Source organism: Canis lupus, chromosome 34 (genome assembly GCF_003254725.2).
Source record: "Canis lupus dingo isolate Sandy chromosome 34, ASM325472v2, whole genome shotgun sequence".
Taxonomy (NCBI): Eukaryota; Metazoa; Chordata; class Mammalia; order Carnivora; family Canidae; genus Canis; species Canis lupus.
In genome coordinates this window covers 24,860,102-24,885,195 of record NC_064276.1, presented here as the reverse complement: position 1 = coordinate 24,885,195, position 25,094 = coordinate 24,860,102, and the positions used below count along the sequence as shown (strand labels likewise).

At 40.4% G+C, this 25,094-nt stretch overlaps 1 protein-coding gene across 1 annotated transcript in view; it reads left to right on the top strand.

Moving 5' to 3' along the window:
- ATP13A5 (ATPase 13A5) overlaps positions 1-25,094 on the top strand; it is a 105,435-nt gene that overhangs the window by 58,073 nt on the left and 22,268 nt on the right. The window contains exons 14-25 of the mRNA XM_025425380.3: positions 155-305; positions 3,026-3,112; positions 3,788-3,944; positions 5,934-6,051; positions 9,655-9,779; positions 10,561-10,721; positions 12,932-13,057; positions 14,154-14,233; positions 16,651-16,693; positions 18,790-18,899; positions 22,162-22,258; positions 24,457-24,529. Coding sequence (XP_025281165.1) covers positions 155-305; positions 3,026-3,112; positions 3,788-3,944; positions 5,934-6,051; positions 9,655-9,779; positions 10,561-10,721; positions 12,932-13,057; positions 14,154-14,233; positions 16,651-16,693; positions 18,790-18,899; positions 22,162-22,258; positions 24,457-24,529 — 1,328 coding nt within the window. The remainder of the gene's footprint in view (positions 1-154; positions 306-3,025; positions 3,113-3,787; positions 3,945-5,933; positions 6,052-9,654; positions 9,780-10,560; positions 10,722-12,931; positions 13,058-14,153; positions 14,234-16,650; positions 16,694-18,789; positions 18,900-22,161; positions 22,259-24,456; positions 24,530-25,094) is intronic.

Sequence of the window (25,094 nt, the reverse complement as noted above, 5' to 3'; positions counted from 1 at the left end):
AAGCACTCCAACTTTATTATATAAGGTATGAGGAGCTCTGGAAGGATTTGAACATAAGGGTTAAGTATTATTGAAACTCTATGTTGATAAGGTTTCAGAATGTGTGAAATGATTTTGTCGAAAACCCTCACTTATTAATCATCTTCTATACCAGTTTTCAGGAAGTCCATAGCTTTGCTTCAGGCAAAGATTTGCCGTGGAGCCCTCTGTGTGCTGCCATGGCCAGTTGCCACTCTCTGATCCTTCTCAATGGGACCATCCAGGGAGACCCACTGGACCTCAAAATGTTTGAGGGCACTGCCTGGGTAAGGCAACAGCTTTTTGGTTTGACTCAATGAGAAAAACTTAAAGAAATCATTACTGGGACTGGTAAACTTTTTCTAACTTTGGTTGAAACCCAGAGATTTATAACACTATGTGGATGAATGCCTACCTCTACCTGAATTTCCCAACCTCTGCTTCAAAAAACTCTATCAATGAGTGCAACATGAAATAGGGTTCCATGACCAAAAAATTTTGAGAACTGCTGTTTTAAGACAGTAAAATTGATTTAACTGTAGGATTTCTTTTTTTAAAAGATTTTATTGATTTATTCATGAGAGACACAGAGAGAGGCAGAGACACAGGCAGAGGGAGAAGCAGGCTCCATGCAGGGATCCCAATGTGGGACTCGATCCCAGGACTCCAGGATCAAGCCCTGGGCCAAAGGGAGGCACTCAACCACTGAGCCACCAGGCGTCCCTATAGGATTTTTTTTATATACTGTGATACACTGTGAATATTCAAGAAGGAGTATGATATGTAGCAATTACCAAACCCTTACTTGACCAGAAAACCTAGACAGGCCAAAACATGGTATAAGTAACCCCTGTAACACCCTCAGAGAAACAGTAGTCTAAAGCAGTGCCATCCAGCATAACAGCCACTAGTCACATGTAGCTATCAACTACTTGAAATGTGGCTATGCAACCGAGCTAAATTTTCTATTTTGTTCACATTAACTAATTTAGACGTAAATGGCCACAAGTGGCTGATAGCTACTGTATTAGACAGTATAGGTCTAGACACCAAACTGAAGTCCCCGAGTCCAATTGGTTTAGTTTTCTGAGTTGAGAATGAATGACAGTTGAAGACTATAAAACATTCCTGGTGGCTGTCATGACATGGTGGCGGACCTCTCGACTCCACCACTTTCTAGCTCTGTGACCCCAAATCCAGAACCAGGACTCTGAGTCTATTACCTCATGTGTGCATTTGTGATAATGATACCTCATATACAGACTTGTGGTAAGCATTGAACCTATGAGCCTACAGGGCCTGCTTGCATTATAAAGTGCCCAACAAGTGGGGGGAGGCACTCATTCATTCACTAACTATTTAATGCATTACATTATTCTGCTCTCAAAAAAAAAAAAAACACGTTTTAAAGCTACTGACAATGATATATCAACTGCAGGACAACATTTAAACAGAATGGTAAAGAGAGGAAAACAAATGATTGCAGGGACATGAAATACATCTCACAAAAAGGCTAATTTAAAGATGTATAGTGGCAAAGTTGTAGTTTTCTAGAAGCCAAAGTAATGAAAGAGGAGTCCTGTAAACAGGGAAATTTCTGATATCAGTAAGTGAAAATTCTAGCATTTGCTGTGGAGAGATTTCTGACATAAAGACAAAGCAGTAATCACTTTCCTGCATCTTAATGGAGAGGAATCAGCATAATCATTACAAACAATGTCCTTACCAGCATCATTAACGTTGACATAATGATGAGCTGCTTAGAGTAATTATTACTATATGTGACTTTGATCCTGGTTCTGACAGTGCCTCTTCTCCATTGGGGGTGGGGGGGTGGGGGGTGGAGTTTCTTCTATTTGTACAAATAATGTACAAGTTGGGGTCTTGCATAAGAACATAAATCTTGTAATAGCTCTGTAAGGACTGTCTTTAAGAACAGTGGTATCCACCCCAAACAAAGCATGAAAGTGCAAGATGATTCACTGAGTTTAAAGCTAGGTGAAGGGGCAGCCCGGGTAGCCCAGCAGTTTAGGGCTGCCTGCAGCCCAGGATATGATCCTGGAGACCCGGGATCGAGTCCCCACGTCAGGCCCCCTGCACGGAGCCTGCTTCTCCCTCTGCCTGTGTCTCTGCCTCTCTCTCTCTCTCTCTCTGTATCTCTATGAATAAATAAATAAAATCTTAAAAAAAAATAAAGCTGGGTGAAAAAGTCTCCAGTTAAATATCCTTTGGTTTTAGTTACCTTTCATGAAACATAAGGGGTGGTGGGGGGAATGCCCTTGTAGACTCTAAGGGTTTTAGCGATAGAAGTGATATTAGAATATTTTTCAGAAGAAATTTGAGATCTGGAGAAATGGAGTAATGTCCCCAAGGTTATAAACAAGTAACTGATAAGAGCAGAAGCCAAATGTTGCCTCCTCTTTTCTTATTTGCATATCTGATGGCCTTTCCCATGTTTTCTGTTAATATTGGTTTCTCAGATATATAATTTATACTGTTGTAACATCCAAGGAATACAAACCATTTTCAGATATGCTTTCTAATTTGCTAGCAGCTAACTGGCTGATTCTGTAGCTAACCAATTAGGTATAGTAACATAGATATAGAATAATAAATAATTCCATGTTTATCTCAAGACCCAATCCTAACTCATCTGAGGGCTAATGTGCTCAGCTATATTGGAGAGTAGATCTCTACTTAAACTCACCTCCAGTTACTAGACAATACCATTCCAGAAGAGCCATTGGCCTGTTACTAGCATTTCTTCCACCGATTACTACTTAAATTGTAGTCACAATATTTCTGACTTTTTGACATTCTACAATAAGGTCCTTAATATAAAACCACATAATAGAAATTTGACAATGATGGTATTTGGATAATGGTCTAGAAGAGAAAATATGTGAAAGGGGCTTTGAAGAGATTCTGAGTGCTATGCAAATGAGAGGTATTTCTTCCTTATTATTTTTCTCTAAGGAATCTTATGGATGTTTTCATTTTAAAACAGATAATGGAAGATTGCAGTGCAGACTACTGCAAATTTGGGATGTTAGATTCAAACACCATAATAAAACCAGGACCAAAAGCCAGTTGGGTATGATTTGCTTTTTTAAATCAGATGGCTCTTTCTCCTTGAAACTGGTAAATCTCCCCTGACTTTCACAGATTTTTAAATTCCTATTATTTTGCCTTACCCTAACAGTGTCCATAGGTTTGCTCATTCCTTCATTCCTGAATCTATCCTTTAATTTATTCATGAATCTGTCCTTTAATTTATTCAACAAACACTCATGGAGTGCCTAAGTATGTTAGATCACTATACTAGGAGGTGCTAAAGGATAGTGTGATTTCAGAGCTAGACATGTTGGGCTCTGTGTGGGAGGATTACATGGGTGGGAAGAAAATCCATATAGGTGCAAATAAGTGCAAGACAATGTGCCAAGTGCTATAATAAAGGCTGAAGAAAAAGCTGCAGGAGTCCAGAGGTGGGAGAGAGGAGCACCACAGAGAGAGTGACCTGTGAACTCTGCCTGGAAGATAATTAGGATTTCTCCAAGCAGCCATGGGGAATAGCTTTGCAGACTGAATGACCTGATAAAGGAATCGCCTTAGAGATGGGCAAAAAAATATCAATATTGTGACATACACCACTTCATGATCTCCCTGGGTTTGTTGCAGAGCAAACCCTGCTTTTTGGTATGCACCTGGTAAGTCTCACTCACAAGACTCACAAGCACCTTAAGCCCCCTCTTTCTTGGTGCTCTCGCAGAGTCCTGTAGAAGCCATAGCCATCTTGCGCCAGTTTCCATTTTCCTCAAGCCTGCAGAGGATGTCTGTGGTCGCTCAGCTGGCAGGGGAGGATCACTTCCATGTCTACGTGAAGGGTGCCCCGGAGATGCTGGCCAAGTTCTGCAAGTCTGAAACAGGTACTAATTTAGTTGACCCTGTTCTCTTTCAGGAGCTTAAATATTTTAGAAGCCCAAATATACAAAGCACACAAGTCTAAATCAATGAATGTGGACATGATTGATTTCTCAGTGAGTGAGAAATGGGCCCAGTAGATCTGATAGAGTGGAAGTGGGAATTTCAAGGTAGAAAGGCAGAGAGTAAATATCTGACTTTGGTCCATCCAGAAAAGTTGAACCACAATGGGGTCTCCGGGAAGGAGATGTGAAGCAAACATCAGGAGCCAGAACAGGAAGCTATGTAAGGGTCACCGGGAAGGGCAAGGATGAAGAGTATGCACTGGGAACCAATGGGACAGGTCTGGACCCGGCACTCATCCGGCAGCTGGGGTGCTCCGCCCGTCACCTCTGGGGGCTGGCACCACCTAAAAAGCCTTGTGCATGCAGATCAATGGAAAGAGAATATAGACAAGATAAATCTTTTAGAAAAAAAGTGATTAGAGTAAATTAGATGGTATTAGAGCAATGTAATTGATCATTTTCACAGCAATTTCATCTTTCTGGGCCAGATTTTGAGCTGATTTGTATTGTTTCTTAGTCTTATAAACATATGCACCCTCTAAGCAGCAGCCCAGATTTGTAAGAATATTGTTGCATTCAAATGAGTTCATTTGGATAAAATTGGTCTTTTTCTCCTGATTTTCATCTGTATTCTTCTTATGATTGCTGATAGCCATCAACTTGTGCACACAATTCTAGATTTGGCAAATGATTGCTTTAACTTCTTCCTCTACTTAGAGCCATTTTTACCTTAGAATCGGCCCCTTTTTTTCTGACTTTGATCGTTCTCAGAACTCCCATTACCTCTATCACTCTATCCTTCACAGACTGATGGCCTATATTTTCTTGTTTAATTTTTTTTTCAGCCTCACAGATACAAGTGAGTATCTTCTTGATATTTCAACTGGTGACTATTGTTCCTGCTCTATTGTAAGGATATGGGCCTGCCACTTCTCACCTCTCATCCTTCTGGTAGCACTTCCAATTCTTCTTATTGTCCTTACCTCAGATCTTTGACATATGCTAATAATGACTGCAGTGATTTCCGCCCCGGGCATTTAATAGAGAGCTAGGAGCTTCCTTGATCCCCACCTCCTGGAACATTTTAGAATTACAGAAAGTCTGAGTGGAATGGGGACACAGAGTTCTTCTCTTTCTCATTCTATTGAGGTATGGAAGACAGACCTAATAAGCCCAAGAAATCAAGTTGGTAGTAGAATAGAGACTAAAAATCAGGTGTTTTGCTACCTAAGCCACTATATACTTCCATTATGCTGTGCTTCCTTTTAATACCCTTATAGGCATTCTACAAACCATAAAGATTTTATAAATATTTTAATATTACTTATGACAGGGGCAGCCTGGGTGGCCCGGATGACCACTATGCCAAAATACACAAATGTTGCCATTGTATCATCTATCATCTAAAGCAGGGATTGGCAAGCTTCTCTGCAAAGAGCCAGGTAGAAAATATTTTAGGTTTTACAGGCCACCATGGTATCTGTCTCAAGTGCTCAACCTTGCCATTGTGACCCCAAAGCAGCCAGTAGATGGTAAACAAATGGACATGGCTGCATTTCAATAAAACTTTATTTACAAAAACACGCAATTGGCCAGATTTGGCCTGTAGTATGCTGACTCCTGATCTAGAGGATCAGCTGTTTTCCTCATTTCCATGTAGACACAGTCCTAAGGCCAGTCCTTATTAAACCCAGCCAGTGGATTTGATACCCATTTGATGCCAGTGCATCTCTGGCATTTATTTCTGTCAGAATAATAAAAGCACACTGATGAAGTTGTTTGTGTCTTTTAGATGGAGCTATAGTTTTTCTATCAAAGTATTTTTGGAGTTTTAAAACAAGGTACAGTGTAGGGATCCCAGAGTCTAGCTTAGGAGCTAGGCAGCCTTCAATATGACCTTACCTTTACCTCTTTCCTCTCACCTGACAGTGCCAAAGGATTTTCCACAGAAACTGAGGAGTTATACAATACAAGGTTTCCGTGTCATTGCCCTTGCCCATAAAGCCTTGAAGATAGAGAAGCTTTCAGAAGTACAGAATTTAGCCCGGTAAGGAACTCAGAAATCAGCACTAAGGCAGGTTATGTGTGCATCAAATAAATGAATACTGGAGATGGACAGGACAGTTCAAATCACAAGAAGCCTCCTGGAGATGAAGACTCGTCTCATCCAATCTCCCAATTTGGAGATGGACAACTGTAAACCACACTGGGGAAGACTTGCTCAGGTCACAATGATTGTTGGTGATAGAACAAGGATGGCAGTGCAGATTTCCTGACTCCCAGATGTCCGTGAGCTATCTCTGCCCTGCATTCCATCATCCCATCAAAAATAATCAACATTCCTTCAACCACATTATGTGGCTGACTGACTTGGGGTTCCCACATACAAAGAGGTTAAAAGAAGGATACAATGGGCAATGTGACAGACCTCCAGCATCCTTCAGATTGCTTCTTTCAGCGCTCAATAGTAACCTTCCTCAGATCTGGAGAGGTAGTGAGTGCAGGCTGAGTTACACAAAATAGAACTCAGTATTCTTTTTTTTTTTTTTTTTTTTTTTAAATAAATTTTTTTTTAATTTTTATTTATTTATGATAGTCACAGAGAGAGAGAGAGGCAGAGACACAGGCAGAGGGAGAAGCAGGCTCCATGCACCAGGAGCCCGACGTGGGATTCGATCCTGGGTCTCCAGGATCGCGCCCTGGGCCAAAGGCAGGCGCCAAACCGCTGCGCCACCCAGGGATCCCAGAACTCAGTATTCTTAATTATATTAAGGGTATAAATTGTCCTTAGTAGAGGATGATCTGTGAATTCTTGTTTCTTTTCATGTTTCTCAGTTTTTAAAGGTTATTTTTGAATTGTCTAAGACAAAAGAGTAGTGAGATACTGTGGAGCATTGAGTAACAAGTTGTCTATGCATTATTATCTTTGATTTTGTCTCACTGATAGAGACCTTCACTTACACACAATTAGCACCTTTGCATAAGATGTGGATATCCTTGGCTCAGTGTAACTATTTACAACCTCTGCCCATCTGCTCTAGTGGAATCATTGTCCCTTCCTTACACTGTTCTATTTCCCTCATCTCTAAAGTATAGGATTGGATGATCTTTAAGGACGCTTTCAGCCATGAAATTTTAATCTTCTAAATAGAATCACAAAGCTCATTTTGAAATAGATGAATGGCACTCTCAGATTTAACATTCAAGGTGTTAGCTATTCTTGAGCAAGCATGAAGACCCATACACAGGATTTTGTAATTTTTCAAGACAAAAATCTAATAACAAAAGCCAGGTATATGTGTGAAGAAAAATTTACGTAGCAAGACAAGGAGGATAGCCACCAACTTGCTGCCACATAGTAGTGCAGGCTGTGATGTTCTCATTTAAAAGTCTCTAGTAGGCACCTGGGTGGCTCAGCAGTTGAGCGTCTGCCTTTGGTTCAGGTTGTGATCCCAGAGTCCTGGGATCGAGTGCCACATCAGGCTCCCTACAGGGAAGCCTGCTTCTCCCTCTGCTTGTGTCTCTGCCTCTGTGTGTGTGTGTCTCTCATGAATAAATAAATAAAATCTTTCTTAAAAAGTTACTAGACATTATTATAAATATAACAAAATAAAGTGATGTGTTAGATTTCCAACCATCTCAGATTTTCCTAGAGAGTAGCAGGAGCCTATTATGCTTCTTAAAATTTAGTTATTGTTTTCAAGCAGAGAAAAGGAAAACACTTTGAGTTTTATTAGAATCAAATTATATTTAGCAAAGTTTCCCAATCAGGAAAATCAAAAACTTCTTAAAAACTGGTTTCATAAAAGGGAAATAGAAGAGTTTCTTTTTTTTTTTAGAAAATAAACATCCCAAACTAGAAAATAGAAGAAATACTTTATCAAAATTCTCCATTTTGTTGGTTTAGCAAATTTCTATTGAGCTTGACTCTCTGAGATGCTCTTCAAGACACTGATGATTCAGATGCGAATAAAATAAAACCTTTGCCCTCAGAAGCTTATTCCTAAATTGGGAAGATAGATAATAATGCCCTTTTACATGAGGTGATCAGTGAGTCCTCTGGAAAGTGACATTTGAACAGAAATATGTGTAAAGTAAGGGAGCAAAGCATATGGGTATGCAGAGGAAGAACATTGCAGGCAATAGGAATAGTGAGCACAGAATTTTGCTGGGAATGTTGCAGAGTAGCAAGAGGCTTAAGTGCCTGAATTGGTGAAAGAGAGCAAGAGTCGTAAAATAGAGACCAAAAACAGAATCAATTGGTGAGAAGGTTTCTGGATCTTTCTTTTAGCTCTAGCTCATTAGAAAATATTAATCCAATTTATAATAGAAAGTCACGAAGATAAATGATGGGAATTTAACACATTCTGTATTAGGTAGATCTTCTTTTGTAATATTCTCTGAGATTACTAAGGCAAGATTAATATCTAATTATCTGAGTATTCACCAAAGTGCCTACAATAAGGTCTAAAACAGACTAGTTATTTGATGAATGGACTTTTGAATGAAGATGTAGTAACTTGTTCTCTACTCCAGAGAGAAGTTTCTTCACCATGTTCCCATCTAAGTGTGAGTTATATCTTTCATCAGGAAATCCAACCCTGACCTTTCTCTTAAAGAGGTTTACTGACCACATGTTTATTTCCTCTCCCTCCCAAGTCCTACCAACATGATAGAAAAGAAACAATATCAAAGAAAACAAGACAAGTGATAAGTGCAGATGAGAGATTTCTATACATTTCTGTAAGATGTAAAGTAGGTGGAGGGAGTGGCAGCTAAATCAGCAGGTGGAAGAAGCATAGTCTACACCATGTCAGAGAGAGAGATAGCAGAAGACAGAAGTTGCTTCACCCCATGGAACCCGAGAGACTGAGGCTTAGCTCTGTCACATACTATGGAAGGTGGAGGTGGTGATGGGACCCAACATCAGGATTGACTGACCATATGCATCAAGGTTAGATCCCTAGATCTCCCTCTCTTCCTGCAATCTTAACTCCTCTCTGGACAGAAAAAGAAAAAATATGAGATTAAGAAAGAGATCTTGGCCCTCATGTTTACTATTTAAAGTCACCTGAGATTTATTCCATTCCTGAAGAGAGGTCCCACATAATGAATGTAACCCAATTAGACTTCGAGCTTCCAATTTTAAATTCTGAAAACTTTTCAAATGTTTGGCTGATGTCCTGTATTTTCTGGAGGTTATAGATGGAGGTGGAAATGAGTGATTCTATATGCAACTATTATCATAATATCCCGTATGCAGTGCATACTTAATCAATGTCTAACTAAAATGATTATAAGGTAAAAAAAAAAGTCTTTGAAATAAAAAATAATAATAATACAATTAACAAAAGCCTAAAAAACCAACAGAAGAGTTGGTAGATAAGTACATTTTTTTTAAATGGTGTTGAAACTGGGAGAAGTTGCTAAAAGACATAGAAGTGATTGCCTCTGGGAAGGAGAAGGGGTGGAGGGGTATGGAGAGAAGGACTATGGGTTTTTATCATAAGCTTTTGGGTTCTTTTTGATTTTGAAAACATATGCATGTATTACATTGATAAAACTTAGAAATTGTTTTAGAAGGAAGAAATAAAGTTCAACTGTCAAGACTTTAATAAGCTTTAATACTGATTTTTTTCTGAATCCAAAGAGAGAAGGTGGAGTCAGAGTTGACATTTCTGGGACTTCTCATAATGGAGAATCGCTTGAAAAAGGAAACCAAACCAGTCTTGAAGGAACTGAGTGAAGCCCACATCAGGATGGTGATGATTACTGGTGTGTGTTTCTGGAGGCCTGATATATTTAATGTATCTCAAGCCTCAGAAAAAGACCATATGAGCTGCATGGGTTCATGTGGCTGAGGTAGAAGGAAAAGTCCTTAACTGTCATCTGTTACCTTGGGTTCCCATTACCAGGCATATGTGCATCAGTCTTGACATGTCCATGAGCTTTGGGAGCAGAGATCATACTTCATTGTCTATGTCTAATGCCGCCCTCTCCCTACCCAGGCTTAGCACAGTGCTAGTAGGCTCACAGTAAATGTTTAAACACAAGAGTAAATATGTGCTCATCAGAAGCCTCAGTGAGACTTCTGTGTAAAGACTGTTCAGACTCTGCTAGACTGTCCTCTAGGGCTGTGGACAGGCATGGCATGTGCTGATCCAATCCAAGCATGGCTCAGCTTTCAGCGTTCTATTCTCTGTTGACTGCAATCCACATCCCCAGGATGGTTCCATGCTATCAGAGAACCATCAATTTACCTTCACCACTCAGTGCTTAACCATGTCTTTATTCATTTGTGCCTGTTTTGTAAATATGCAATGTTCAGGACATGATGCTATTGTGGGAGGGAGATACAGACATAGTTTTTGATCACTAGGGACAGACAGGCTTGGGCAAGAGGTGCTGCCAAATGGTAATAAAATAGGGCAGAAAGAGGGAAATGCCCCCCCAAAGAGCACCAACAATGTGGTATAGCCACTCAGAGGAAGCAGGGCTCAATTCTGGCTGCCAAGAGATTTATACAGAAAGCAAGCTGACTCTCTTTGTCATCTAGGTGACAACCTTCAAACAGCCATCACTGTGGCAAAGAATTCTGAAATGATTCCTAGAGGAAGCCAAGTGATCCTTGTTGAAGCCAATGAACCAGAAGATTTTGTTCCTGCCTCTGTGACTTGGCAGCTGATCGAGGACCAAGAGAATGGATTGGGGAGGAATGTGAGCAAATGTTAGAAGGATCCTCAGTGGCCTGGCCTGATGACCCACAGCCCTGGCCTCAGCAGCCTTCTCTCAGCATTGGAAGGCACCACAGTCAAAACCCCTCACAGCTGTCCAGAGTTCTGCAGTTTGAAAAGCATTTAGTGTTTCCACCAGCACTTCTCAGCCCTGGCTGCACAAAGAAATCACCTGGAAGAGGTTTCAAGCTTCCAGTGCCAAGGTTTTATTGATTAAATCCAAATCTCTGGGTTGGGAGCTGGCATCAGCCCTTCTTCCCTGAGATTCTGATGTGCAGTCATTGTTGAGAACCAATGATTTACATCCATATTTCCCATTTGATTTTTCCAGTTAGGCTATACAGCTGACAAATTGTTCATTTTGCAAATGAGAGAACTGAGGCCCAGCAAAGTAAGCTTGCCCAACACACACAACTGGCAAGTCGCAGAGCAGGAAATCAAAGTTAAGTCTATCTGATGGCACCCAGATCCATGGGCATTAAGATTGCGCTGTGTCCATGACATGAGGTTAAGAGGTTTCAGGCTTCTCTACATAGCAAACTTCCTGTGCTTTTGTGAAGAAAATGGGTTGCAGCCTGACATCCCATCACTAAATGTGAAATTCTGCCTATGTGTGAATTCAAGGAGGTGGTCTTCCAGGCGATAAGTTATAAAATTCCCCTTCCTCCAGGCTGATAGCCCTTTGTCTTGTTAAGTGTAGAGTAGACCTTGTTCAGTATACAAACTGCACAACTGTACAGAGTGACTTTGCCCCTACTTGGCTCAACCCCGTTTCATTGGCTATGAAGATGAAAGCTCTCTATGTTCTCTCTGAAATCACCAGAGAGAGAGATTTCTGGTTCTTATTTCCTTGCAAACTCATTTGCTTCTGCATCAATGCATGTTGCCTCGATTATGCCATATGATAAAGCTCAGGTCTTCACTAATTTTTTTTTAAGATTTTATTTATTTATTCATGATAGTCACAGAGAGAGAGAGAGAGGCAGAGACACAGGCAGAGGGAGAAGCAGGCTCCATGCAGGGAGCCCGACGTGGGATTCGATCCCGAGTCTCCAGGATCGCGCCCTGGGCCAAAGGCAGGCGCCAAACCACTGTGCCACCCAGGGATCCCTCTTCACTAATTTTTAACAAACAGTCCACTCACATTACCCATTCACCAGTTTAATACCTTTACTGAAGTTTTGGGTATTACTGGGAAAAGTCACATTACAGTCTCAGGCTTTCTCCTCTTCTCTGCCTCCCTCCCACCACACTTTCCTTCTCTAACTGTCTGGTGAAAGCAAAAGGAGCTCTTGTCCTTACCTCCTATGGAATGCTTTAAGCATACCTTTGTTGGCTATTTTGCAATGGGGGTTGCAAAGGGAAGGATGTATCGCCTAGCCTCCCACATCAAAATATTTTTCTTCCCAACACAATGCTTTCCCTAAAATGGATCTCTCTAGTGAAAAAAATGTTCTTGCCTTCTATACTATTTGTACTCAGAGTCCTAGACTAATGTAAGGAACTCTGGAAAATGTTGCATGAAAAACATGATCAGCTATCAATATGATGGGTTCTCTCTCTTTGGGCTGAGCCAAGTGGGTCTAGAATGCAGTGACAGGACACATTGATGGGTGGAGGGCAGGACCGAAAGGGCTTCAGCAAAGGAGTTGAACTGGTGCAATGGAAAATAAGGTATGCAGGAGGAACTGGGAACCACTAGGGAACGTGTCACCTGTTGAGGTGGGGAGAAGGCAAGTACTATAAGGAATAGGCCCGAAAGAAGGAGTCTGCCTATTTTAAAGGGAAGAAATTGGGGCATGATGTATGATGAATGAATGGTAAAAGATCTTAGGAAATAAAAACCTGCATGAAGAAGAGAAGAAAGAGGAGAGACGAATGTTATCTAATCTTCCTTGGAATCACTAACTGGTACCTTGGAACATTTCCTTAGTAGACATACATCACTGTATTATGTCCTAAGACAGGATCTTGAGCATTATGTTGTCAACATCTTATATGTTCATATAATTTGGGGAGGACATTTTGAGTGTTTCCTTCATCTGAGTCTAAGTTCCATGGACAAATTACACATTATGCGTTTGCTGGCCCTCTCCCTGTTATGTAACTTGAACGAACTTCCTTTCATAAAACATAGGAAAGCAGAGACATTCCTTAAGAACCCATGTGGAAACCATGCCCTTTTGAATTTAGGAAACCTACCTCAACATTGGGAACAGTTCAGTGCCTGATGGAACAAGAGGGAGCTGTTACCATTTTGCAATGAGTGGGAAATCATACCAAGTGATATTTCAGCATTTCAACAGCTTGCTTCCAAAAGTAAGTACTGGTGAAATGAAATGTTTTGTTTTGCTCTCAAATTAGTGAGGCAAAAAAGAAGAGAGTAGTGAAGGCGATGATCAGTGAAGTTGTCTCAGATTTGGGGAGTAAACACCCCCAAGGGGGCACTGCTCCTTCAGAAGTTGCCCAGCCCAACCTGGTCCTGCACAGGTACTTGACCCCCTCTCCAGAATCTAAGCTCTGGTACAGCTCTTCACCCCCATAGCCAGCCCGATCTCAGTCTCCCTCCATCTCTTCCTCCTCAGCAAGGAGCACCCCAAATCATTCCAAATGAGCTACCTACTTTGTGGGTCAACGTCTCTCTCTGAAAGCCACCAACTCATGCCAGGTTGAGCTCTATTCCCCGTCCTGTCAGGATTCTTAAGTTACAGCAGCAGGAAACAAAGGCCCCATGGTTTATTTTCAAAACCATTTGTTATCTTGTCCTCTGTGTGTCTATTTAAAAATAGTGCTGTGCAGGGTTGTACTGTCAGTGTGAAGGAGATAAGTGGAGCACAAGCTGAGGGCAGCAACCATCTGTTAGCAGTTTCTTGAAAATTCGCCTTACCAGTCAAGGACCATTGAATCTAGACCCCAGAGGCTCCTAGAAAGTTGTTAGTGCAGTTCCTCCTTGAGGAGATGGGGCAGCTGAGACTCAGAGAGGTTAGGTCCCTTGTTGAAGGTTTGCCCACCTACTTGGACCAGGGCTGAGAATAGAACTTTGTTCTCTACTCCTCATCTATTGCTTTTCCTCTACCTATGCTGCAATTGTAGAGATGGTGTTTAGTAAAAAGAACTTTATTTCCTCAAGCATTTTTGTCCCATATTTTCTACCACTTTCCAGTTATTAACTCAAGGTTATCCCATCTCAGAAAGATGGCCTGGAAGGAGGTCATAATGTTGTGGTGGGGGATGAAAGTGAAAGTTGAAGAGTAAAGCGTTGAGTCCCCTTTCTCCTTGTCCTGACATTTGGGCTAATGACACACCGCCCAAGGCTGTATTCAAACGATGGCCAGGAATGATTTTCAGGGCTGTTCTTTTATTTAAGAGGTGTTCTTCATCCTGATATTATTGCAATAGTTGTTGTTCTCTTTAGATTCTGGTGAATGGAACCATTTTTGCAAGAATGTCACCTGCACAGAAATCTAGTCTTGTCGAAGAATTTCAGAAATTAAAGTAGGTATTATTGCATGAAAGGAGAATGTATTCACTGTCTATTGCTGTGTAACCAATTACCTCTGAATTTAGTAGCTTAGAATAACACTATTTATTATTTTTCAATCCTATGGGTCAGAAATCCAGGTGTGCTTAATGGAGTCTTCTGTCTTGGGGCCTCTCACAAGTCTGCAGTGGGGTGTCTACAGGACTGCAGCTCCCTCAGCGCTGCAGGAGGAGAGCCTGCCACCAGCCTCCCTCTCATGTTGTTGGCAGGATTTAGTTCCTTGTGGGTGGTTGGGTAAGAGCCCCAGTTTTCCATTGGCTGTTGGACAAAAGCCACCCGCAGTTCCTTGCCACACAGCTCATTTCATAAGGCAGCTCACAGTCTGGTAGCTAGCTTCCACAAGAGTGAGCAAGCAAGAAGAGCAAGTGAGAGAGAGGTATCACCATTTTTTATATTCTCATCTCAGAAGTGATATCCTATCACTTTTGCTGTATTTTCTTTATGAGAAGCAAGTCACTAGTGCAGCCCACAATCAAGGAAGGGCTTTATACAACATTATGAATACTAAGAGGTGGCAGTAACAGAGAGCCATTTTGGAAGCTGCCTACCCCAGACAGAATTTCTTCTGTGGCCTGTACAGCATAACTTAAATGAAAATTCTCAGCTTGAACATGGAGAATAGAAAAATAGAGACTTGTATAGTTCAGAACAGGAAAAATGGAGAAGTGTGTGAGTTGTCCCCTGGAATTATTTGAGATTAGTCCATTAGAAGATATGTGAATGATTTCAGGTCCTCCAGGAAAGAGGTGGAGAGATATTTTCACTGTATCTGGCCCTGGCAGGGGTTTTGGTATAGAAGCCAAAGTTAAAAAAAAAAAAAAAAAGTCCTTCCTTCCATCCCTTAAAAATATAGATGACCAGGTCACATCAGTATGAAGTAGTTTTTGAGACTAGACCTACCTACAGCTTTCTAGGAACATTACAATGTCTGGGCTATAGATTTCTGGAAAGTGAAAAGGAAAGGGGAATGGTGAAACTTCACTTAACTGATGATAAGCAGTAGGTAAAACCAGGAGACTGCCTTTCACTATTATTTTTTGTTGCCAAAGCATTTTTTAGGGAAGTTTTAAGAAACTGCCTATCAAATCCCATAATGCCTTGAGGCTGGGTTAGTAACTGGTGTCTAAAATGACTATTTCACTTACATGGTCATTATATGATAGTGGCTGAGGAAAGTAATTTTACTCTTCTCAAAAGCCTAAGAAATTTTGCCAATTTATATGCTTACTTTTGAAAAGCTATATTCCCCTAAAGAAAAATCAATTCAGGAAGATAGATGTTGCCTCAGAATGAACTGTCTTCTCAATTTCCCCATCTTACACCTCCTGCCTTTATCCCTGGCAATGCACATAAGGCTATCCAAGTTCTCGCCTGCATTCAGGGAACACTAACACATTTAAGATTCTTCGTGTGATGTAAAGACTAAACATGTGCTTTAAGCTTGAAGAAAGGAAGCCACTTTAGCAAATGTGCATAGTCATGACGTGCACGTGAGCACATGAAACATCCGCAGGGGGAATCTTCATGTATAATAGCCAAATATTAGGTCGAACCTCTTGAGTTTATTTACATTTGATCATTTTTGACTTATAAAAATGACCATTTCTTATATGCCAACTAGTAATAAGGAAATTGTCTGAGAACTTCATTTTTTGCCTGTATTGATTTTGTTATTTTGTGTGTTTTTGGCAAATTGTCCTTGAGCCTTTAATAGTATTGCCATTAATCAATACCTATGGTGTATTATTTACCTATAAGAGAAGACAGAGTGTGTCCTGCATCAGAAATTCCTTTTCTTTGTCAATAGCTTTATATTTGCTCTTCTGTTTATGTTGCTGTCTTTGCACATCAAACCAGTATCGATGGGGAGCATATTATCTCCTATTACTCCAGGATGCATCAAGATTATATGTCTCTGTCTCTGGTTCTATCTGTTCAACCATTTCCCAAGTGTTTCTCCTCCTAGTGTATACTAAACTCTAAACTCTCAATGACGTCAGCCCCCAAAACACAGATGGATTAGGTTATATCTGTGTGTTAGGTGTGGGAAGTGCTGTGATTATGGCTGCACGTTCTTAAGCTTAGTCCTAGTCGATACAGTCACCCAGGACTTCTTTTGAAATGTGTGATCATCTTGGTGGATGTCTTTGGCAGAATCACTATCACTTCTGTGTGATTGAAACAATTTAAATAACACAATGGCCTTATTCCTCCGGGAATATTTCTCTCCAAGTCATTTTCCATCAGCCTCATTGCATGTGTGTTCAAGACACACACACATACACACACACATCACATGTGAGTTGGTTATGATGGAAATTATACAAGTGAGGCATTAAGGCATTAACTTCTCTCATGCTTTCTCCTGCAGTTACTATGTGGCCATGTGTGGAGATGGGGCTAATGACTGTGGGGTAAGTAGAAATTACTTCAACCAATGCAGGTAGTTCCCTACTGTCCCTCTTGAGGGCCCCACAGTTCCCCAGGGTGTGTCTCCTCACCCCTGTGCCAGGAATCGCTTCATCAGTTGGCTGTTTATATCCCCCCACACACCTGAGTGTGGGCTGGATGCCAAGAAGAACAAAGTCAGATGAGCCACTTCTGCTGTTTTCTGACAACTCTCAGAATAAAAAAGACAAGGAAAGTTCAGACCCAGAAGGGACTTTACAAGATGAGCTGGTTTAAATCTCTCGTGTTATTGATACAAGAGTGAATCTCAGGGATGTGAATTCTTTTTTTTTTTCTTTTCTTCCATTTTATTTTATTTTTATTTATTTATTTTTACTTTTTTATTTTGTCTGAAGTCACAACTGGTGAAGGCTTAGTGAAGAAAACATTTGAAATGGATGATTTAAAGTTTTAATTATATATAAACTACATTTTTTTTTCCTGCCAAACTTCTCTAGGGTTAGTTTCTAAAAGTTGGCTTTAACCACAAATCCTTACCATCAGTGAACTCATAGACCAAACTACTTGGCCATTACAAACTATAGCAAGCCTACATTAATGATTCTCAGCAGATGACTTCCCATTTACAATAGAAGGCAGCACATGTTTTAGATTCTGTTTTTTTTTTTTTTGAGATTTTATTTATTCATTTGAGACAGAGAGAGAGAGAGAGAGAGAGAGCAGCGGGGAGAGGCAGAGGGAGAGGGAGAAGCAGACTCCTCGCTGACCAGGGAGCCTGACTTGGGGCTTGATCCCAGGACCTGAGATCATGACCTGAGCCAGAGGCATCTGAGCCACCCAGACATGCCTAGATTCTGAGTTTTGAAGATATGTTGAAACAGTAGACTACCTTTAAGATTTTTCTAAATAAGAAAATATTTTCAGTACAAAATTTTTAGTACAAAACTGAAGAGGATTGCTTTGTATTTCCAAAGACTGTTAGATACTTAAGATCTAGGTAGCTGTTTTACTTTCTTTTTTTACATGTTTTCTTCAAAGTATTGTGAAAAACTGTGCTCACATTTAAAGATCTATTATAAATTTTTCTAACTTACACTTCATGAGAAGCCAGTTGTTAATCTGCTCTTCAAAACCTAAAATGAGTACCCATTCCCATAGTTATGTAGAATTTATAACAAAGGAAATAAATATGTTAAAAAGGACATAGTCTCTGCCTCCTTAAAATTCATTATCTGGTTAGGGAAAGAATCACACATCATATTAACCCAAACATAAAGTAGATGGCCCTAAAATATGTAATAGAGAAACAAAATACTAAGAGAGAAAAGAGGAAGAAGGAAATATTCTAATATTTACTGAACAGAAATTTAGTATGTACCAGCCATGGTAACAGATACTTTGCAGTGCTACAGAACTATAGAAATGTGAAATCCCATTTTATGGTCATCCAATTCTTGTAGGATCAAGAAGTCGCTGACCTGCTTATTAGCCACTGTCAGCTCTGTGACTCTCTCGGCTGCTTCTAGTCTTGGTGACAATGAATTCACCTTTATTTAGTGAGGCAACACATGTCCTAGAATGATCTGCGACTCATATGATCTGGTCCCTGTCTGCAGTGAAGATGCTGTACTTCATCCTAGCAGTTAGCCCATAGTCTAGATCAAGCCACCAGGAAAAGGTGAGGGTTAGATATCTTCTCCTTTTGTTCATGAAGATGGCCTGCTGAGTGATAAGAACCGATGGGGGAGGCCCTCACAAATGTCTACTCAAATGCTATTATCTTTCTAGTGGATTTCTTGAATAAGTGCTTCCATTTTCTTATCACATCTACATCCCACAACCAATACACACACACATGGATGTGAACACACCCACCACTCTTCTACCTCAGGGTCATTATTTAGCTGGTGTCTCTTTATTGATGACTTTCTGGATCAGGAGAGGGAGGGTACTCCAAGTGAAGGGACAGCATAAACACAGTCTTCGGGCTGGAAGGTTACAGTGTTATAAACTCAACAATGTGAAGAATTGCTTCATGGTGTTTGAAGAGTTACAGCCTGACCCAAGGAGTCCTGAGTATGATGTGGATTTATCATTCTAGGCTTTGAAAATGGCTCACGCAGGCATTTCACTGTCAGAGCAGGAGGCATCAGTGGCTTCCCATTTCACGTCGAAAATGGCAAACATTGAGTGTGTGCCTCAGCTCATCAGGTAAGCCACTACTTCCCCTTCCACCCCCATGACCAAGAGGCTCATTGTCTGACTCGGGACAGAATTCAACCATAATTTAAAGTGATAAATGTCACAACAGAGGTATGGGGTAAAGTGCTATCAGAGCACTAATCAAAGAGCCATTAGTACTGGTTGGAAATGCTAGGTAAAAGCCACCAAAAAAGTGACTTTTGCTGAGGCTTATAGGGTAAAAGCCTATGTCATGGGGATAGTTGAAAGGTAGGGTTGATATTAAAAATCCAGTTGCCATTTCTTACTTCTCCTCTCCCTTATTTTATATGTCAGGTACATACTGGAAACTTCCTCCCTGGGATTGGTGTGGGTGAGGAAGCATGAAGGGAATGTTGCATCAGATAGCTTCTCCCAAATACTGTTACATTTCCAAGATACAAATCAGCAAATATCCCAAATGATCCCATGAAAGACTATGATAGAGGGAAGGGGAAGGAATTAAAAACTTGATTATTTTCTCAGTATAGCTCCCTCACTCCACTCTATTCTCATTGCTGATTTTGACTCTACTCATATTTGAAATGTAGTGAAGAATAAAATGTTAGGTTTCATCTTCTTTTTCACAAACCTTATTCCCCTGTAGCTTCCTAAAATACCATGGGGAATCTTCCATCTATCTTCATGACCAGTCTGAAAGAGATCACAAAAACTTGAAATTTATTTAAAACGGATGACGGTGAAGTTCTCCAGCATGCCCCTTGGTGTGTCTGTGTAGCTGAATGGGCAACTACTAGTGGGAATCACTCACCCAACAGTGCCACTCTTGACATTCCATGCCTGTGTCTGGTTGTGAAGCAGGGACACCTTGACACATCCCCCTGATCTCAGAGGGTGTGTACCTGTGTTCTTCTGCACCCCGAAACATCAGCACCTCCAGAGAAGCTCTTCCTCCTATTCCTGTGTTCTCTTGTCCTTAAAGCCCTGAGAAGCTCAAAGTGCTTTGAACTCTTTCCCTTCTTCACCTGTAGCCTAGCGGGCATTGTGTTTTACTGGTTTTGTCTTTCAAGACTCCCTCCAAGCCCTCTCCCTACTCTCTCTTCTACAGCTTTAACTCCGGTTCATAGCATGACAACCACAAAATGAGAGTGCCCAGGACCCTCTCTCTAGGTCATGTTTTCCATCATCAACACAACTCATGGAGCTTTTTAAAATATTGTGCTTGGAAATGTGTGCAGTGGAGGAAGGTTGAAACAAATCTTTGCCTTGGTTCCATAAAGGTACAGATATAGCTCAAGCCAGGAAGGAAGGTTTCAGCAGGGGAGCTGGAACTTGAAGGATGGATGGTATGTGTGTAAACAGGAAGGAGATGGGAGGATACTCCAGGTGGAGGAAGTGGAGAGCCATGTTTAGAAACGGGGTTTTAACTGGAGAGTTAACAAGAGCCCAAGAGCCCAGTTGGGCTAGGAGCCTTCTCAGGTAGAAGTTATGGAAGGTAAGCAGGATTGGCAGGTGTGAAGGGAGTTTAAACTCTTGGACAGTTGCACAAAGTGCCTATTTGACCCATCCAAAAGGCAGTGGCATTTGAATTTCAGATGCTCTGTCTCACACATGTGGCCTAATGCATTTGTGAGTGTGATGCAGTGTTTTAAGATCCAAGTCATGATGTAAAATTTCTCCAGTGGCAGATGGTTTAGTAAGATTTCAGGGTAGAAGCTCTTTGCTTTTATACTTCATAGATTCATAAAAATTAGATATGGTTCAGTTCTGTTAGGCTCATTTTACCCTTGCCATCTTTGATGCATGCTTATTCCTGAGAAAACATCCTCCAGAGGGGCAATGAGGTACATTTTTAGATGCAGAGGCCCACAGGTTTTCATGTGTATCCTTTGAAACATGGTTGACTTGTTGCTCTAGTTGAAGCCCTTTATGACAAGGACTGCACCTTAGTCATTTCTGTATTATTGTGCCCAGTACTAAGCTGGATACATCAGAGCATTCAATGAATATTTGTGGAATGCATCAATAAATGAGTTAGCTTCTTAAAATTCATAATCATTAAGAATAGTGGTAATTTTGGAGGCCAACACAAACCGCCTTTATGTCTTCCTCAGAATAGTTTTTTGTACTTTCCCTTGAATCTGGGTGTTTTCATTTTTCTGGAAAGGTACACAAAAAAGGATAAAGAGGATGAAACCACAAAGTTTGTGTGAGAAAACGGTCCAGACTTCACATGGTTGCCCTTCCTCAGCTTGTCTGCTCCTCCACTCTCTGTGTGGAAAACAAATGGCTGTGTCTCACAGCCTGGTAGAAAACATCTGGCCTGCACATCCTGGCCTGTCTCTCCCAAATCTTCTCATCAGGCCTGAGGCAAAGTGGTTACTAGTTTGGCTTTAAGAGTTTCCTTCTCGGGTACCCCTTCCGTTGACAAAGTCTTTGAGCAGCACAGATGTCCATGCCACCAGGGAGGACGTGGGCTGCCCCCCAAGTGAATTTGCTTCTGCTTTGACAAGAGCAGTCTACAGAAGGGGTTGTTTGTCACATTTCCCACTCCTCCATCGCAAGCTCCTTCCCCACACTATCTTCTTTATCAGTCATCACCCACCATAGAACCAAGCCTCAGTTAAGGGAATAACAAACAGCTCAAACAGAATTTTTTTTCAAAGAGGAGAAAATACTTACTTTTTAACCTGCAGTTTTTACTGTTGTCTTTATGTTTTTTGAACTCCACACCAGCTCAGATTATTACCATAGGTTCTTCCTGGAGTATTGGAACCAACAAATCCCCATTCATCTCATATGTTGGAGTCACATCCACACTGTGCACAAATGCCTGCCCTTTAGTTTGAAGTTCCTGTGGGACTCCAAACATACACAGTTCTGTTCTCAGAAGCAAGTGTTGTTAGGACGAGACGAGTCACAATCGAGTCAATGCTTGACATTTTGCACCTTATCATGATGTGTTATGTTTATAATATCTGTGTTAATCTTTTTAATTCACTGAAAATAAAGACTATGCCTAATTCATTTATATCCTCCATGACTCTAAGCAGAATGCTGGTACCTCATCAGCTCTAAATAAATGTGTGTGTATGACTCAGTGAGTGAGGTCATGATTGAAGCAGAGGATGAATGAGCAAATGAGCACTTCAATAAATAATTGAGAGGATGAATCATTGATTAAGTGAATGTATATCAACAAGCTATTAAACTTGAACTCTGTTTGAAATATAAAAGAGACTGGGAGATGTATATCATGCATAACCAGTTATTTTTATTTTTTCTCAAACAGAGAAGGCCGAGCTGCTCTGGTTTCATCCTTTGGGGTATTTAAATACTTGACCATGTACGGCTTAATCCAGTTTATTGGTACATCACTGCTCTATTGGGTATGAACCTAAATAATTTATTCCCAGTTTTAATTGCATTTACATCCTTGGTTTATTCTTTGGGGCGTGGTTCCTACACAGGATTTAATGTTTTATAAATAAATGACATTTCTCGAATTAGATGTCTGCAAACTTGGGAACTTGGCATAAATGCACATGACACATGGAGCTAGAAATAAGGAGCTAGGGATCAGTTTTCTAGGAGTGTTGTTTTTTTTCTAGATAACCTGAGACACTTGACCTCTTCAAGCATCTATTTCTTTACTTGGAGTATGAAAAGAGCTTCAGAACAGCCTAAATATAAGTGAGCAGGAAATGCATCAGTCTCCAACTATGGAATATTTTTGACAAAAGACTAAGAAGAGATAAAAAAGAAAAAGAAGTATTTGAATTTGACCTTGAAGGACTCAAAAACTAGAAAAGCTCCCATATTAGAACTTTACTCCTGAACCTGCCCAGAACTTACACACTTAGACATGTCATTAGTAAAGGATTTGCATTTAAAAATTTTTTAAAAGGACTTCTGAAATTAAATGATAAAAATAATCATTTAAAAACCAATTAGCTATATGGAAGAAATATGTATAAGTTGAAAGTAATCTTCATTATTTCAGTCATAACTTGCTCAAAAGTGAAAAGATCTAACAGGCTCAGGTAACACTTCAGGGAGGCAAATATTATACTGTTTTTCTAAGACATTTGAGAGATTAAAGAAAGGACCATAGGACTCTAGCATCTGGTAGGCAATTGCATGCAAAAATCACACATGGAGGGCTAAGGAGTAACCAGGTGGATAGAAACAGGAACTGGGTTGAGAATTGGGAAACCTAGATTCAAGTTCTGCTTCTATAACTCAGAACGCATTAGATCTCATCCTTGGCTAAGTCTTTATGTGCCTCTGGGAGGTCAGGATGGTGGATTTCCAAAGTTCTTCATTGTTCTAGGAAAGCTGTTTCTAGAACAAAAACTAAGGCTGCCTTTGAAAATTTATCCCTGTTCCATTTCATCTGTGTATGTATAACTATACCGTTCTGAGAGAAGAAAGAAAGGATATGAGGGGAAAAAAATGTAAAGAAGACAGAAAATTGGAGGATGAGAACCTTGGGGAACCATTTATGGAGGATGAGGAACAATTTTGTCTTCTGAAAAATATGAAAGACTTCACAGGTCCAAAGTCTTCATGAATAGAGTTGTGTCTACGCAGAGATAGGACACTCTGCAGCCATTCATTCTGATGGTCTAGACCTGAATAAGAGTGTCCCCCGCAGACCTTTGATCAGAAACTTCAGGGCCTTGGGTCCACACTCAAAATCCAGAAATATTTCTCATTTACATAAATGTCTCAAATGGTTCAGACCAGGTCATAATTTAGTGCTTAGTCAACAGCTATGAAGCAGAGAAACAGAGTTGGCTGCAACAGGGATTGCAAAGCAAGTTCCTGGAGGTAACAAGTTGACTTTTACATATGACTCCATAAACATGAACTTCAAACAAGCTCTGTGTCTACACAAACCTTATAAAGTCAAGCATACCAGACTGAAGTCTGAAATGGGCTTACTTGGGGTAGAGGTGTTCAGTTTGTGAAAATGAACGGACCCCAAGAAAACAAAATTGTGTTCTCAATCTATGGTTAAGGATGGAAAGAAATACCTGTTGAATGATTTGAGGCTTGGATTTCAAAATTTTAAACTTGGCGTTCCCCATGGGTATCTTATGTGGAGAATTCAACTGTCCAGGCTGAGACTCCAGCTGCCAGATTACTGTGGCCCAACTGATTAACTCTTGTTGCTAATATAGAATTAAGTTAAACACTGGGAAAATCATGATCTGGTTTTGTTCTCTCCAATGAGATGCTAAAGATCACAGGTAAGTTATTTCCTTTTTAAAGAGGAAATAAAATAACTGTTGCTTTCTGATTACTTTCAGAAGGAGTTTTGGCAATGATAACAATGGCAGATGCAACACTTGTATTTACTTTATTTTTCAAGACTTATTTATTTATTTCAAGATAGAGAAAGAAAGAGAGCGTGGAGAGGGGGAGAGAGAGAATCTCAAGCAGACTCTGCTGAGCATGGACTGCAAGGCGGGGCTCAGTCCCAGGACCCTGAGATCATGACCCGAGCCAAAACCAAGAGTTGAACACTCAACCAACTGAGCAACCATGTGCCCCCTTGTAGTTACTTGTATTTCCTTTTCAGCAACTACAGCTCTTTGGGAATTACCAGTATCTTATGCAAGATGTAGCCATTACCTTGATGGTCTGTTTAACAAGTAAGTGTTTTAGTAAACAGAATTATTTGTGTTTATCCATGGCATTCTAGAAATGCTCACACAAATCAAAGCTTCTGAAAAGATGCACCTTTATTACTAAAACCACATTACCTGTGAGTTTTTTGAAAGAGGTGTTTGGAGCAAGTTGAGGCTTGAAGTCCTTAGATTTGGCACTAAAATATCCTGAAAGCAGATAGATCTTAGCCTCATAAAATGGTCAATGTATTCTGAGTTTTTCATAGGTGTCTGTCTTGCACATAGAAAAATGTGCAAGAAATCTAGAAATGGAAATCTTTAAAACTCAAAGGTCACTTTCCATTATTCAGCTATACTTCGCATTGACATGAAACCAGATTTTTGCTAGGCCTTTGACATGTGAGAACAAATGCTAGCATTTAATTCTAGGAATTCTCTCAAAAGCAAGGTATGGCTCACAGTAGCTATTGCTCATTTCCTTCCTTTGAGATGACACTGATAAAGAATTTCCCATCAAAGAACTTGGGGCTTTATACTAACTCTTAATAAGTGAGAAAGGTGACTGCCTCAACAGAGGGCAAAGAAAAAG